We start from the raw sequence: 17037 nt of genomic DNA, 5'->3' as shown, positions 1-17037 counted from the left end.
CCGGCCCCGCCCCGAGTGCCTGCTTCCGCCTCCCTGCGGCGGCGGCTTGTTGTTGTGGAGGCCAAAATGGCGGCGCAGGCGGCAGCTGCAGCTCAGGCGGCGGCGGCGGCGGCTCAGGCAGCGCAGGCCGAGGCGGCCGAATCGTGGTACCTGGCGCTTCTGGGCTTCGCCGAGCACTTCCGCACTTCCAGCCCGCCCAAGATCCGCCTGTGCGTGCACTGCCTGCAGGCCGTGTTCCCCTTCAAGCCGCCGCAGCGCATCGAGGCCCGCACGCACCTGCAGCTCGGTTCCGTGCTTTACCACCACACCAAGAACAGCGAGCAGGCGCGCAGCCACTTGGAGAAGGCGGTGAGCGCGGGCCGGGCCGCGAGGAACGAGGCGGCGCGGGCTCCTTGTGGGGCCGCCTGTGTTCACGTGCTGCGACCCCCGGCGGGCGGGGGCGCCCAGGCCGGTCCTCGGGGACCCGGGGCGCGACCTCTGCGCGGACAGCGGGACCCGAAGCCGCCTGCCTCTCAGGGAATCCGAGCGCCTTGTCTCGCATCTTAGTTAACGTGTTTGGTGACAGGCAGAGCCCCGCCCAGGTTGCTCCGCGAGTTGCCTTTTCTCAGGACCAACAGGCCCAAATTCTTCAGGTTTTCAGGAGGATATCAACAGGAGGATGCCTGTTGGCTCCTGTGGGAACGCCCCAGTTCGGCCAGTGGGTCCTGCAGCTTCCAGCTCCTCAGGGCTCAGCCCTGGGAGCATCAGCCTGAACGCTCTCTCCTGAAGTGACTGGGGATAGGGGAACCATCCTTTGGGAATCTGAAGCTTGGTCTCTCAGGAAACCTAGGAAGGCGTACCCTTCTTGGACCCATAAGTCTCATAAGGGTCTGGAGGGTTTTGTACCGCTATCAGTAATGCGGAGTGTCATAGATGGGAGGCAGAGACCTAGAGTTGGTGATTTGAAGTCCTATAAAGAGGTGGAACTGAGTCGGGGGGGGGGGGGGGGGGTCTGGATTCCAGGACCAGTTGCTCAGTAGGGGCTGAAGGAGGTGGGGATCTCACAGCTTCTGCTTTCTCTGTATCCACCAGTGACTTCTTTTCCTGCCACCATCCACCAGTCCATCCCCTTCAAGGGGCAGGCCCCATACCCCCATCTTGACTTGTGGGATCTAGGTGTTCCAAGGAAGGTGGGAAAGTGGCTGTTTTTCTGGCTGTGGAGTGGTTTCTTCTCGCAGCAACACTGCACTCCTGGCAGATCACGCCTCCGTTTCCCATTTACCTAACTTTAGTCTGCTTAAAGGACAGACTTTTTTTTTTTCTTTAGATTTTGTGTGTGTGTGTGTGTGTGTGTGTGTGAAAAGGACTAGCCCTGAGCTAACATCCGATGCCAATCCTCCCCTTTTTTCTTGAGGAAGATTGGCCCTGAGCTAACATCCGTGCCCATCTTCCTCTGCTTTTTTTTTAAATTTTTTTTTTTGTGAGGAAGATCAGCTCTGAGCTAACATCTGATGCCAATCCTCTTTTTTCTGAGACTGGCCCTGAGCTAACATCTGTGCCCATCTTCCTCTACTTTATATGGGACGCCGCCACAGTATGGGTTAACAAGCGGTGCATCGGTGCGCGCCCGGGACCCAAACCTGCGAACCCCAGGCTGCCGAAGCAGAGTGCATGCACTTAACTGCTTGCACCACCGGGCCGGCCCCAAGGAGAGACTTCTTGAATAGAATCAACTGAGATTTTTAGTTTATTGTTCTGAGGTGAATCTGAACCTACACATGGCTAGTAACAAGTTGCCCCTGGAGGATATCAAATCTTTGTTTTGTCGAGGGGACTTTAGTCCTTGCTCGATCAACTTCCTTGTTTCAGGAGTGAGGCAGAATGGGCCCAGACAGGTGAAGTGATTTGCCCAAAGCCACACAACGTTATTAACAAAACCGGGCTCAAACCTAGGCTCAGGATCACCAGGTTCCATCCCAAGACAATAAGTCACTGTTGTTTTCGTGAAGCTTTTCTCTTTCATTCATTCAGCAGACGTTTATTCAGCTCACACCAGGTGCCAAGCCCTATTCTAGGTGCTGGGGACCAGTGATGACTAAAACAGTCCTCACCCGCTTAAGTTTATGTTTTAGTGAGGGAGACAAACAATGAATATCTAGTAAAAGGTTAGGCTGTGGTATAAGAACCATAAAAAATAAGGACCAGGGAGAAGGGATGGAGTTGACAGAGAGCTATTTTTGGCAGAGGTAGTGAGGGAGTCTATTTGTGGGTGTGACGTTTGAGTAGAGGCCTAAATGGGAGGGAGGAGCAAGCCTGGAGAACTGCTCAGGGTGTCAGGTTGATCCCAAGGAGTGCCTGACCTGTCAATGAGCAGTTGGTGTCAGGGTCTCCTGCGGTGGGGGGAGGATATATGGGATGGGGCATGGAATTTAGCCTGTTTCTACCAGTGGTTCACAGTTGCTGTGTCGTTGTCACATTTTGCCTGCTCAGTGCTGTTGAGTGGAAGAAGCCATGCCTCAGATTTCTTCCCTGTAGTTGCTTGGCTTTTGGACCCATGATTTAAATCGTTATCCTTGCAAAGTGCCTTCCCTCGATTTTACAGAACCCTGAAACTTGTGGGGACTTACACAGAGCCACAGGGTCCCCTCCATAGCTCACACTGACATTCCACCAGGAAATCCCTTTCTTTCTGTCTGTTGCATCCCCAGCGGGGAATTTGTCCAGATTTCAACTCAAGTGTCGTTCTCTGTGCTGTTTTCCTTCTGCAGTTCTTTGTGATCTCCTTTTGGGTTGCAATGCAAGCATGCTTTCTTTAATCTTCATTCTTTATTAGTTGTGCATCTTTCCCAAATCAGGCAGCTATCAACTTTTATTCTTTCCTTTCCCAGACTCAATAAAGAATCGTAATATGTTCTCCTTTTAGAAATGGTTTGCTAGTTTCTAGCGCTAAAGAGCAAATGGCCAAAGAGATTCCAGTTTCTTTTCAGGGAGCCAACCCAGAGTAACAAAAATTTTATTTGTAAAAAATGACTCTCAAGTATTTTATGACTATTTTCCCCTTGATCCTTCCCCCTGCTGTTCCTTTCCTGAACTAATTTTCTCTAACTTATGAGTGCTATAGGGAAAACTTGTAATTGGCTTCTGAACTCAGTACTACATTCAACTTCCCTGTTCTTTTCATCGTCTTTTGTTTTCACTCAGGGAGACACTCAGCTCCTTGGTAATCAGTTTTTTATGTATATAAATATAAGGTTATGGGCCGGCTCCGTGGCTTAGCGGTTAAGTGTGCGCGCTCTGATGCTGGCGGCCCGGGTTCGGATCCCGGGAGCGCCCCGAGGCACCACTTCTCCGTCCAACGTGAGGCCGAGTCCCACGTACAGCAACTAGAAGGATGTGAACCTATGACATACAACTATCTACTGGGGCTTTGGGGGGAAAAAAACTGAATAAATAAAATCTTTAAAAAAAAAAAATAATAAATAAATAAATAAATATAAGGTTAGATTATTTACCCTTTTGTCTACTTATGTCAGTTTCTAACTGCCTCCTCAACTGCATTTGTAAGCTTTCTAAAAGGAATGTATAAAATATTTACCCATCTCCTTCATCAATTCTACCTACTTTGAAAAAATCATCTGTTAAATGTTCCCATCAGAGGCATGGAGGGTGTTTCTCTCTTTCCTCAGCAGCTTTATTGAGGTCACAGCTGTTGATCTCTCAGTGGTACCTGCCTCTGCAGGCCCTCAGAGCCCCTGCTGGCTGCCTCACTCTCTGGGTCTGCTCAGCAGATCCTGTAGCTGTCATGGTGCAGGACAGGACATTTTCCCTGGAAGCCTTCCTTCTTTTATTGTGGTTTTGACAGTGATGTGGACGTGTTGTCAGAATTCTTGGCTGCTCTGGGACTCCTTGAGTAAATAGTTCATGATTATAAGGGGTGTCAGTTTACTCAGATCTCTTGGCTAGAAAATTTGTGAAGCTGTTTCTGCAGATTCTGTCAGATTGTGTTCCTTTTTATTTCATTTTCACCTTATTATCATTCCTCTTGCTGCACACCTATTGCTGTGCGAATTTTCAGTCTTCTTTTCACACTGTCCTTCAAGCAGACCATTCAGTCATTTGCACATCCGTTGTGGAATTGAGAGTCTGCAGGTGTGTACTTAGGTGTATATCTTTTTCCCTCTTATTTTTCTTACTTTTGATCGCATATTCTCTTTATCCTTTGGCCTAGAAAGTGCATCATCATCCTTAGACTTTACTGATTTGAAAGCCACTAAGGAATAAATGCTACTTCTCTGAAATGGATTGTTCAATTTTTGCTGTAGCCCAGGCAGTCACTCTTTGGACGGTGGTCTTTTCTGACTGCGGCATCCATGTCGATGCCGTGTTTGCTTTCTCTGTGCGTTTGGAACGGGGCTGCTTTTTAGTGGTGGTTTTGCTCATCTGACTTAGAGAGCAGCTCTGAACTGTGCTGGCCAGACACTGGTTAATTCTGCTTCCAGGTTTGACCCCAGAGTCTATGGCTTACCTTCCCAGCAAGTGATTAAATGCTTCCCTTTCTCTTCTTAAGGCCACAAGTGCTCGGCCTTTCATCATCAGGCACAGCTGGAGCAGATCTTTCATCCTTTGGGATCACAAGTGTGTCCTACTAAATTCCATACCGTATCGTCTGGGAGCAGAACCTGGTGCAGAAGATGCATTTACAGAGCTTGGCATTAAGCGTTTTCATGGAAGAGTGATCTGTGTTTCCTCTTGTTTTCATTGCCTTTCTCTTTACTCTCACTCTCTGAGTCTCCTCTGACTTCAGGATATGAAATCTGTTTGGGAACCATCACTTTACAGTTCCACCAACTGACTCCCCTCCAACTCTCGATTCTTCTGGTTCCTGCCTGGGAATTACTGTAGCATTGGCACCTTCTACGTGCCAGGCCCTGCATTCTTGCTTCTTGGGGCACTGTCACGTTGGATCCTCATCAAACCCAGGAGTAGAGACCACTTCTGACTTGCTGGCAGGATGATCCTCGTAGTGATGGTCACACAGCAGAAAGAGGCTCCTGAACGCTGTGCTTTATTTCCAGAGGAGTTGCAATTGATAACTATTTCTACATATTTTGGTGGTTTAAAAAACCTGATTTAAAAAAAGTTATCTTGGTTTCGAGATACAAAAAGGCTTTTTTTTTTTTTTTTTGGTGAGGAAGATCGACCCTGAGCTAACATCCATAGCCAATCTTCCTCTTTTTTGCTGAGGAAGATTAGCCCTGAGCTAACATCTGTGCCTGTCTTTCCTCTATTTTGTATATGGGACACCACCACAGCATGGCTTGATGAGCAGTGCATATGTCCATGCCCGGGATTCGAACCTGCGAACCTAGGGCTGCCGAAGTGGAGTGCACGAACTTGACCACTACGCCACCAGGCCAGCCCATCAAAAAGCCTTGAAACGCTCTCAGCCCTGGACTGCATCCTTTAGACATGAGAAGTGTGTTGATCCAGGCCCTTCCACCCCTCAGGGCGCATGCTGGCCCTGTGGTGACCCTCACTTTCTCTGAGAGCCGCAAAGTGACCCCAGGGGCTTCTGGTAGGGTTGTTCACATCCAGGCCTCACATCTACAGGCTGCTGGCAGTGAGGGAGGGGCCTCTCACTTGGGCTGCTTTCCATTGTAGCAGGAGGAAGGAGACATAAAAGCTGTATTTTAGGGGCCGGTCCCGTGGCTTAGCGGTTAAGTGCATGCACTCCACTGCTGGCAGCCCAGGTTCAGTTCCCGGGCGCGCACTGACGCACTGCTTGTCCGGCCATGCTGAGGCGGCCTCCCACATACAGCAACTAGAAGGATGTGCAACTATGACATACCACTATCTACTGGGGCTTTGGGGAGAAAAAGGGGAAAAAAAGGAGGAGGATTGGCAATAGATGTTAGCTCAGGGCCGGTCTTCCTCAGCAAAAAGAGGAGGATTGGCATGGATGTTAGCTCAGGGCTGATCTTCCTCACACAAAAAAAGCTGTATTTTAATGTTACAAAGTAAAACATATGATGAGGTAACACCCTTGGCTAAGTTAGCGACATTGGGTAAGGTATCCTACATACTTTATTTGTGAGATGAATATATTTTCTTTTTTTGTTTTTAAATACATGATTAGACAGAAAATGCTGTCTTTTTTTTTTTTTTTTTTTGAGGAAGCTTGGCCCTGAGCTAACATCTGTTGCCAATCTTCTTTTTCTTTTTCTTTTTTCTCCCCAAAGCCCCAGTACATAGTTGTATATCCTAGTTGTAGGTCCTTCTAGTTTTTCTGTGTGGGACACTGCCTCAGCGTGGCTTGATGAGCGGTGAGTAGGTCCGTGCCCAGGATCCAAACCGGTGAACCCTGGGCCGCTGAAGCAGAACACGTGAACTTAACTGCTGCACCACAAGGCCAGCCACTGGGTGTATTTTCTGATTGTCTTTATATTTTTGATTTGTGGATTTGTGTTGCAAATGTTGCAAATATACAAAAGCGAAGTCTTTTGGTTGGCATCTGACTGACAATCCTGGGGAAGTGACTGGCTCACCCTGACACAGGGCCAGTCCTGCAGCTTCAGGAGTGGGTCATCTTGGGAGGATGGCTCAAGACGTCACTGACACTGATGCCCGGGCGAGATGTCTGATGCCATTTAGGAGTTAGGGCTTTGTGTTTGAAAGGCATAAGCCTCAGTTCTGTGGCCATTTGCGCATAAGGAAGCCCTCACTTCCTGGTGATGCTAAAGTCATCGTTCATGCAACACGTGTTTCCCAAGCACCTCCTGTGTGTCAGCCCATTTTAGGCACTGGGCATACAACACCATGAGGAAGCGCATCATGGGCTTTGCGCTGATGTCCCCCATTTGTGTGTCTTGGAAGTGGGGGCCACAGCACCTGCATGAGAGAATGGCGGCAGGTCATGCCCCTGGGGAATGCATGCTAAGGACCACTAGGATCCAGCTCCTCCAGGACTTCGAGTGTTGCTAACTCCCGTGTGGGTCCACACCTCAAACCCTGTCTTCTTGCACCCAGAGCAGCCTTCCCGACACCCACTGATGCTAGGGGACAAGGCTTTTCAGAAGGTTTGAGTCTTGATCCCTTGGGCAAGTTACTCCCAGCTTGCCCAGTGGTCAGTAAGGGCCCCAGGGAGATGTGATGCTCTTTCTCCAGGCCTCATGTCAGAAAACAGAGGGAGCTGGCAGAGACAGAAGTTGATCACAGACACATCTGGCTCGTAAAGAAGAGATGTCAGTGGGGTCCAGCTCAAGTGTCTACTGAATAGATGTTAACCACACAAAAGTCCCAAAAGGAAAAGGGATAAAAAGCCTTTGCTATGAGGAGATGTTAGGCACATGTAGGCCTAAGCCTGGCGGCACTGGCCAAGGCCCTGCAGAAGTGGGAACGGTGGGGTGCTCCCCAGGCAGTGGGCAGCTGGACATGTCCCTTCAAAGTACACCCACCACAGATGTGCCTTTGTGGGCTGTCTTCACTTCTGGATTTGGAGTGTGCCTTGTGTGGCAGGGAGAGCATCCATGGGCCAGAGACTTGAAAGGAAGGCTTCTTCTCCCAAGCAGAGGGGTTTCACCTCTTGTCTCATCACCTTGCTCACCTCTGTTGGGGTGCAATGACACACAGATGGAGTCAGCTTTATAACAGGTCACGAGGCGTAGCCAGGCCTGACTTGAAAGCTCAGCTGTGCGTGGCAGGTTTACCTAGCCCGCTCTGCCTTGGCCACCCTAGCCAAGTTGTTGAGAACCAGCTACCCGGAGCTGTGAGTGGAAGGGAAATGCTTCTTGTGTGTGTCAACTCTCTCTATCCACCCTGTACTCTCTCTGAAGGGCTCCCCTTCAGCATGGAGGCCTCACCTGAGGTAGGGCTTGCACATGGTGATTGAATCATGGAACCACAGAATCTCGGGGCTGGACCAGATCTTAACATGTCCCTAGCCCACCTCTTCACTCACATGATTCCTCCATGGTGTCCCCTCTTTCCCAATTGGTGCCCTTCAGGAGCTTCTCTTGCTGAACTGCCCTTCATGGTGGGGAGGAATGGCTTGTGTAGAAAGCAGACTGACTTCTGTGTTTACCAGATTCATCGACATCACGTGTAGCTGGAGCTGGGCACATCCCTGCTGTCTCCATAGATGGCCTCCAGCTGAGGAGCCTCGCCTCTTGGGCCATACTTCTGGCAGCAAGCCCTGGCCCTGTCTCTTCAGGGACCCGGAGCCCCTCCTGTCCCTGCTGCAGGGGGGACTTGGGAGGGGACATGGAGGTTGTCTGCAGAGTGCCTTTTGCCTGGGCTCCACATGTGCCCGCTTGCGTGATATGTGTATCAGGATCCTGTGGCTCTCTACGTTCTCTCTCACCCTCCCCCTCTCCCACAGCTCCCCCTGCTGGCCCACTTGTGTCTTGCTGGCAACTGGTCTCAGGAACTGCTCGGTCTTTCCCTGTCTCTTTTGCGACTTCCCCAAGGCCTCACTGGCCCCTTCTCCTTCCCTCCTCCCATGCCAGCAGCCCCCGTGGGCCCTCTAGCTCCTCCTTCTCCCATGTTCTCTTTGCTACATTCAGGATGCTCTTAAAACTGGGATCTGATTGGGTGCTTTTGTTTTATGCCTCTGATTGTGTCAGGCTCCAGGGTTGACATCGGGGCATTCTGACCCCTAGTCACTGCTGCCACATGAGTAGCACAGAGACCCATCCGGCCTTCCATCCTCACCTCCCTGGCCTTCTGTGCCTTTTTCAAGGCTCTTTTCTGCCTGGAGCACCTCCCACTCCCCCTTTGCCTGGGGCCCCCCCTGCCATCACTTCCCACACCCTCACTCTTCAAGGCCCAGCCCCAGACACCCTTTCCCCGTGCTGTTCTCCCACAGAGCACGGCAAGTCATGGTCTTCTGTTCAGTTCCAGATTTGCCTTCACATAACTGCCAAGGCTCTGCGAATGTTTGCGGGACAAGAGGGTTGGCGGAAACAGTGTCAGGCATGTGCTTGTGTTCTAGGTGGTCTGATACGGGACCTGACTACTTCCTGTTGGCATGTAGAGCTCCAGGGTACAGTAGTCCTTGAGTGGGAATGTGTCGTTGTCTGAAGCGTGTCCCAATGTGTGTGAGAGAGGGACAGCGAGCTTGGGTCTTGGAATCGTCCCCACCCCCCGGCCAGACTCTGCCCATACTAGTCCTTCCTGAAGCACTCCTCCCTCCTCACTGAGGTTAACTTTGCTCATTTCCAAGCAGCTTTTAAATGTTACTTCTCCAGGAAGGACTGATACCCCCAGACCCACTCTTCTGTTGTAATTGATTGCTGTGTCGTGATTTGCTGACTACTGGCATACTGCAGTGAGTGGTACATGGGGGCCCCTCTACACTCCTTGCCCTTCTGAAGCATTGCCGCTGTAGTGGGAGGGGCTCTGACTCCGGAGCCTGGAAATAGGGAGCCCCTGTCAGTTGGGGAGCACGTGCTCGTTCCCTCTCCCCCAGGCATGTTCTGGTCGCTGGATTGCAGGGAGAGCGAGCCCACCCTCTCAGGCCGAGCAGGCTACCTTCCCTCTTGGCCTGCAGCCTCTGGTGATGGGACAACCTGTGTAAACCCCAAAGTGGAGTCAGTAAGCAGGCACCAAGCGTTTGGCTGAGGATTAATCCTTCTTTCTTTTTTTTCTTTCAGTGGTTGATATCACAGCAAGTATCCTTTTCTTGTTGCTGCTGTTCCCTTTAAAGAATGCTCCATTTGAAAGAAAGAATATATTATAAGCTTGAATCCCCACTGTGACGTTCACACAGTAGGGTTGAGGCTCTGCCCCACAGACCAGCTGGAGAATCCCTGCTCAGCCATGGCTGCCCCTTTGGCCCAGCGGCCTCTCCTTGGGTGCTGTCCTCCTTATTGTGCCCCAGCATTCAGCTCCACACCCGCCGGCAGCAAGCTCAGGGGTTGCTGGGGAATACATGAACTTGGGGTCTCAGAGCAGGCGAGGATGCGCTGTCCGACCAGCCTCTACAGTGTAAGAACCCTGGCGGTGGCCTTTTAAACTGACCTTTTTTGCAGCATCTGTACTTCCTTAACCTGATGTCACTAGATCCCCCAGTTTGAAGATGTCAAGTTTGAAGCAGCAAGTCTTTTGTCTGAATTATACTGTCAAGAGGTAAGAACACATGAAGGGTTTTGAAAGCAAAGTCCCTCTCCCTGTAGCAAAGGCATGACAAATTGGTGCTGTCAGGAGTGGACTCCCTCCTGGCTTTTAACACTTCTCGTTACTTTCCTACCTCCTGCACCCTGGCATGGGGCGTCTGTGGCTGATCACTTGCTATTGAGGGCTAGCAGAATCTTTTTCTAAAACATTCTGAAGACTGTTGGAAAACAGCCTCGTTCCTAGGCTAAAGATGATTAGTTCCCGAACAAGTCCACGTAGTTTATCTTCTTAATCTGGTTCCTGATCTCAGGTGTAGCTGAGAATGACCTTTCCTCACTTTGAGCAGCTACGTGTGAGGCTCCCTGGGTGGCAGGGAGTGCGTGCTTCAGGTCCCTGGCCCCCTTTTCTGGTTGCAGAACAAGAAAGATGGCAATTGTCATCCACTTTGACTGTTCAGGATTTTGAACTAAAGCTGCTTTCAGGTTAGGTGAGTGAGGTGTTATTTTAAGAGCAATGCAAAAACTTTCCAGTCAGTGAGTCTAATAAAATATCTTTTTCTCTTTTAATAAAGTAAATTGGCAACCCGCAAATACTTTGATGAGCATGAACAGGAGTGGCCTTCTGGCGCCACGGCTGCTGCATAAGGAATCCAGCTTGCTTGCTGGCTTGTTTTTTCCTCCCCAAACTTGACTGTTTCCTTTCAGAATTCTGTCGACGCAGCAAAGCCACTGCTGCGGAAAGCGATCCAGATCTCACAGCAGACCCCGTACTGGCACTGCCGCCTGCTCTTCCAGCTTGCTGTGAGTACGGCGGGCCTGGCTGAGACTTGTGGGTGCCTGGCAGGGGCTTTGACCTTGGGACACGCCTGCCCCGAGTACAAATAAAGGCAGACTCCAGGACACACAGGCCCTCCCCAGGCTGCTGCACCGAGTGGGTGGAGACGTTTCTGTAAGCTGCTCGTAAGCCGCCTCCAGCCTATGTCCTCAGCAGGCCCCCCAGCACGGGCCTCACTCTCAGCAGCCCCCAGGGTGACTGGTAGGAGTGCCCATCTCCCTGGGGCTGACACAGGGCCTTGTCTTCACGTCCGCCTCCTTCTTGGTGCTCCCTTTGGCCTGTGTTCATTTGAATTCAGGGAGAATTTCTTGCCGGTGACCAACTGTGCTTTATAAGAGCTGTGCAGAGATTCCAAGAGACTGCAGCAAATGCCCGAGTCAAGCCTCGTCTCCCAGAGCCTTCAGATCAGGGCTGCTGAGGCATCGCCTCACCCTGGGTTCCACATGGTCTCCCTGAACCTCCCATCAACTCCCTTAGACATAGGTGGTGCCCCAGCCCCTGTGCTCTGAGATGCTCAGGTTGGGGGGCTCTCTGGGCTGGGCCTTCTTGCTGCAATGGCAGGGCCAGCAAGCCTAGGGTGACGGGTAGGCTCTACTGTGAGGGGCACCTCTTCTGTCCTGGGCTCTGCCCACACCTCTCCATCACTGGCCGGCCTCCAGCCTCTCCTGTCCTCGACCCAGCCTGCCCACTACCCTGTCTCTCACCCACCCTCCGTGACACAGCCCCATCATCTTCCTGTGCATGCAGTGTGAGCCCTGAGCTGGAAATGCTCCCTGCCCTCTGCGGGAGTCCCTCGTCCCGGGAGTATGTGACTCAGAGAATCTCCTGCTGGGAAGAGCTCACCCAGCCAGAGCTCCTGAGGCCTTCCTCCTCACCCCCTAGGCTCACTGCTGCCCCTCACGAGCATTGCCTCCTTTAATCCTCCCATGCATACTTGTGCGTTTTGGCAGACGAGGAAGCAGGCCAGGTGGTGAGTCACCTACCTCAAGTCACAGACTTGGTGGGCTCCATGTGCACACAGGAGCCCAAGTTCTTGACTGAGGCTTTTTAGGTGTCCCTTTCAGCCTATTAAGGCTTCTATGTTTGAAACTCCTGTGGACACCTACCCCTGAGGGAGTCCCTCCCTGTTTGGGGTCCCTCTGGCTACCTGCCTAGTGACCGGCCCCCGAAGGCAGCCTGCGAAGCACTCAGACACATTTGGGCAGCCCTGGAAGTCTGTGCCCATGAGTGTTAACTGCTGGCTTTATGTGCCATTGGGCTTAGATGATGTACACTGTAGGCGAAGTGGAGTTCTGTACCCAAAGCAATTAATGTTGATGAGATCATTTGGTTAATTTAGCTCAAAACTGACGGGCAATTTTGTTGACGTGTGGGGCAGTTCAGTTTAACTTGCCAGCAAAGCAGTATGCTCAGGTACTGTAATGCAAGCAGTTTGGAAGTGAGAGTCATTGCTCTCTCTCCTTTTCAGCAACTGCACACGCTTGAGAAAGACCTGGTGTCAGCCTGCGATCTTCTGGGCGTGGGGGCCGAATACGCCCGGGTAGTGGGATCTGAATACACACGGTAGGCACCTTCTCCCTGCACCCCTTCCCTTCATTCTTGGAGAGAGCTTGGCTTTCTTGATCCTGGACAACAAGTAGAATTGACATTTCAGCATGAAATGGTGGTCACCCTAATGCACAGTAAGAGGCATGCAAATTAAAGCAGTACCGAGATGCCTCTTGCGCCATCAATTCATGATTGGTAGTTAGAGAGTTATAAACCAATGTTACCACACACACACGAAAAAGAAGTTAGAGAGTCTGTTGTGAGCGTGAGGGGCAGCCAGCGTTCTTGGCACTATCAGCACTTGCACGTTTCTAGTATCTCTTGAAATAAAAAGTTTCTGAAGGTTTGCTGGGCCATTCTCCTTCATGGCACAGATGCGAGAGCAGTGCTCGCCAAGAATGTGGGCTTCGTGCTTGCCAGTGCTTGTAGGCGACCGCCCGAGTCCCCACTCAGGAGACACCCAGGAGCTTTTAGATGCACAACAGGAGACAGACTAAGTGGATGTTTGTATAAAAGAAGGGACGTAGATTCGTATGAAATGCAAAACTACTCAGACCATCTGGAGACTGGTGCTCTGGGGTTAAGGGTCAGGGGTCACAGGCACCAGCACTTCATCTGTTCAGACCTCTAGTCTGTCTCTTTTTTCCCCCAAAAGAAGAATCCTCTTCAGTAGACAGACTCCAGGCAGGAGTGCTCTTATTCTGTTGTGTGCATTGGGATTCTGGAAAGTTCTATCACACGAGGCCTGAGGTTACCCAATGGAGTTGTTGAGACAAAATGGTCCCCAACTCCGTTCTCTGAGCTCTACATTTGTGAGCACCTTTGGGGCCATGCAGCTCCCCCCAGGCTGTCTTGTTCCCTGAGCCACCCTGCCTTGGAATGATGGCTGTCACACAGTCTGGCCCTTCCTGTCCCTCTCATGCTGCAGCCGTCATTGGGTCCATGGTAACACACCTTGCAGGGCATGGGAACAGCTGCTCACCGTGCATGTTCATTCATGAGTGTCCCCAGACAGGCCTCTGTGCCACCGTGGGAGGGCGGCCTGGGTGGGCTCCACCAGGACAAGGCGCTTGCAGGTCGCCTGGCCCAGAACCTTTGACCATGGACATAGGGTCTCCAAGTGAGTGCTTCTGTGTGACAACGTGGGAACCTTGATGTGAAGTTCTGGGCCTTAGATTTCTTTTTTTTTTTTTTTTTTTTTTTTTTTTAAAGATTTTATTTATTTAATTTTTCCCCCCAAAGCCCCAGTAGATAGTTGTATGTCATAGCTGCACATCCTTCTAGTTGCTGTATGTGGGACTCAGCCTCAGGATGGACGGAGAAGTGGTGCCTCGATGCGCACCCGGGATCCGAACCCGGGCCACCAGCATTGCAGCGCGCGCACTTAACCACCAAGCCACAGGACCGGCCCTGGGCCTTAGATTTCAACAGTCAAACAGCAGACGGGTAGATCCTAGAGTCTCCACGCCGTGAGCTAACAACAGGGAATGGCGCAGTGGCCTGGAGCATAGACGTCTCTCACCCATGTGACTGTGACCTCCCCACCTCAGTCTCCTCACTTGTAAAATGGGGAGAATGTGCCTACTTGATGGGGTGCTGGCCACAGCACACGAGGACTTTGCCGAGACTGGCGAGACCAAGACTTAGGTGTTGAACAAGCTGGGGGCCTGTGGGGTCTGCACAACCACAGCCCCACAGCCATTTGTAAAGGCAGCAGCTGCCTCCTCGGCTCCCTCACTGGTTGTTTTGGCTGTTTTCTGAACAAGAGAGAGAATAGGAATCTCCTGGCCTTGCCGCCTGCTGAAGGTGGAGATGGCGGGTGGTGTGGGTGCTGACATGCCCGAGGCTTCCTGAGTTCATCCCCTTAGCCCTCATGAGAACCCAAGGGGGCTCGGCCAGTCCCAAGCGAGGAAGTGGAGGTGTGGAGAAGCCTCTGTGAGGCACAGATTTGGGTTCAGCAGCCCCAGCCTGCTGACTTGTCCCGACTCTGTGCTGTCCACCAACTGGAACCCACAATCTGCTCTGTCAGTGAGAGTACGATCATGGCAGACAGGCCATCCTGCACCCTGCCCCTCCTCGCTTTCTTTTTTGGGTGTGTGTGTGTGAGGAAGATCAGCCCTGAGCTAACATCCATGCGAATCCTCCTCTTTTTGCTGAGGAAGGCTGGCTCTGAGCTAACATCCACACCGATCTTCCTCCACTTTATGTGGGACGCCACCACAGCATGGCCTGACAAGCGGTGCGTCGGTGCACGCCCGGGATCCGAACCCCGGCCGCCAGCAGCGGAGCACGCGCACTTAACCACTACACCACAGAGCCATCCCCCCTCCTTGCTTTCTGAGTACCCGTTTATGCGTTCTGGGCTCTTAAACCTCATGACTGTTTAAACCAGGCAAAAAAGGTAAAGAGACATCGAATAGGACAAAGTAGAGCAGTCTTGTAAACAAAACAAACTTCATTGGGGACCTCTAGGGGCTACTGTCATCTGCTTAACTGTTCCCTGAGGTGGCATGTTGGGTCCATGTGAACGTTTGGGGCACAGTCATCCCAAAAGGCTCCTGGGCCTCACAGACTGACTCTGTTTCTCTGTTTTCCAGGGCTCTGTTCCTGCTCAGCAAAGGGATGGTAAGTTGAGGCTGGGCAGGATGGGGCCAGTGTGGCAGACATGAGGCCAGGTCCCCTCAGGGTGTGGGCAGACCACCCCCACTTGCCATGGTGTGGCCCCTCGGGCAGCCAAGAGAGCGAGGTCTGGTGCCCTGGCTGGGTTCAGAGGTGAAACTCAGATTCCAGGTTGTGGGATTTGTGCTGAGGAAGGAGCAGCGTGGGTTGGAGCTGCCTGGACCCGGGTTCCAGCCAAGCTTTGTGCCCTTCATATGCAGTGCCAGAGATCCCTTGGCAGGCAGGCAGCCCTATGCACTGGGAGGGGCTCCCAGCATCTGTGCCTCTCCCTCCGTAGCTGCTGTTGATGGAGCGCAAGTTGCAGGAAGTCCACCCACTGCTGACCCTCTGCGGACAGATAGTCGAGAACTGGCAGGGGAACCCCATCCAGAAGGAATCTCTGCGCGTCTTCTTCCTGGTGCTCCAGGTAACCCACTACCTGGATGCTGGGCAGGTATGTAGCGCCTCTCGCAAGAGGGCTGCTGGGGAGTAGGCAGACCATGGGCAGGCCTCTGGCTGAGACAACAGCTCTGTAGTCATCTCCTGACCACAACACGCATCTGTCATTTGGGGCTCAGCTCCTCCTACACGCCCCATCGTGCGTGAGTGCTATGCTTCTGCAGGTAGAGGGCGCTCCGAGAGTGGGTCTGTCCTGTTCCTGCCCTCACGGCAGGAGTAGTCGTGGTGTCACACATTCATAGTGCGTGACACGGTCACTAGTGCGTGAACGGTGGAAGACCTCTAAGAACAGTTTGGGGAATCCGTGAGAATAAACCATGAGGATTCTGGCAAGGGTGCCTGGCACGTGACAGGTGCTCAGGCATTGTCTGTCCACCACCCCTTAACTGATGACAGCTTTGTGGGATTCGAGTAGGGACTGATGGGATCGGCCATGTCCGAGACTCAACTCCATAACCGTTGTGTAGTTGGGAGCGGCTGTACCTGTGTGAGGGGGAACACTTTGGCTTTTGAGGCAGGGCTGCCCATCCACTTCGCCCCACCGCATCCCAGTGGCTGACCACAGGCAGGGCCTCTCTGGGGTGCTGGGAGGCCAGGTGGAGCCTGGCGGCAGAGAGGGCCCCAGAAAGCACTGAGTGGGCCTCTTATTGGTAAGGGGGTTTCTCGGTTCCCCCACCCACACACACCTTTGCCGGTTGGACCGAGCGCCGTGTTCAGCCTATAGGATCCCAGAGCAGACTCTAACGGGGTGCTGACAACGTGGAGATAACCTGTCTCCTGGGACTCAGGGTGGGGCTCCCTGGTGCAGAGAGGCCAGTCTGTATGAACTGTGGCACCTGCAGAGCTCCCAGGCCTGCGAGGCAGCTTCCCACCTTGAGGGTGACTGCTAGGTCCCTGGCCCTGTCCTGCCTCCTCAGGATCACTGCAGGAAAGGGGAAACATGGCTCATGCAGAGTCAGGCCTCTCCTAGGCCTTCATGTCAGGCCCACTGGGTAGTGGCTGAGTCTGAGTCCCACAGATGACCCACCTGGCCCTTCCCCTCGCCCTGAGAGCCAGCTGACCCGTTTGGGGGTGGGCTTTCTGCAGGTGGTGGGCATGGCGGGAACCCCCAGGAGAAAGGGGCTCACAGATCACTGGGCAGGCAGAGCCTGTTGAGCCATCACTGTGGAGACCTGGCACCAGGTGGCAGTGGGTGGGTGCTCAGGTGTGTGGTGCCACCCACCCACTGTAGGTGAAGAGTGTGAAGCCGTGCCTGAAGCAGCTGCAGCAGTGCATCCAGACCATCTCCACACTGCATGACGATGAGATCCTGCCCAGCAATCCCGCCGACCTCTTCCACTGGCTGCCCAAGGAGCACATGTGCGTGCTTGTCTACCTGGTAAGTCCACGGAGGGCCAAGATGGGAGGCCAGGCAGGCAAGGAGAGGGCCCCAGTGACCGCTGCCAT

General features: G+C 52.6%; 1 protein-coding gene across 6 annotated transcripts in view; it reads left to right on the top strand.

Moving 5' to 3' along the window:
• Nucleotides 1-47: 47 nt before the first annotated feature.
• Nucleotides 48-17037, top strand: part of MAU2 (MAU2 sister chromatid cohesion factor) — a 29907-nt gene continuing 12917 nt past the window's right edge. For 4 of the 6 annotated variants that reach the window (XM_087443430.1, XM_014781699.2, XM_087443429.1 and 1 more), the window contains exons 1-8: nucleotides 48-348; nucleotides 9630-9647; nucleotides 10039-10104; nucleotides 10797-10892; nucleotides 12395-12489; nucleotides 15072-15099; nucleotides 15431-15586; nucleotides 16823-16969. In XM_087443430.1, coding sequence (XP_087299556.1) covers nucleotides 67-348; nucleotides 9630-9647; nucleotides 10039-10104; nucleotides 10797-10892; nucleotides 12395-12489; nucleotides 15072-15099; nucleotides 15431-15586; nucleotides 16823-16969 — 888 coding nt within the window. In that variant the 5' untranslated portion in view covers nucleotides 48-66. The remainder of the gene's footprint in view (nucleotides 349-9629; nucleotides 9648-10038; nucleotides 10105-10796; nucleotides 10893-12394; nucleotides 12490-15071; nucleotides 15100-15430; nucleotides 15587-16822; nucleotides 16970-17037) is intronic. The other 2 variants (XM_087443432.1, XM_087443431.1) reach the window with 2 other exon arrangements.

Source organism: Ceratotherium simum, chromosome 18 (assembly GCF_057802395.1).
Source record: "Ceratotherium simum simum isolate JZ-2026a chromosome 18, ASM5780239v1, whole genome shotgun sequence".
NCBI classification, from domain to species: domain Eukaryota; kingdom Metazoa; phylum Chordata; class Mammalia; order Perissodactyla; family Rhinocerotidae; genus Ceratotherium; species Ceratotherium simum.
Note: the sequence above shows the minus strand (reverse complement) of the source record. Positions and strands in the feature narration are given on the sequence as shown.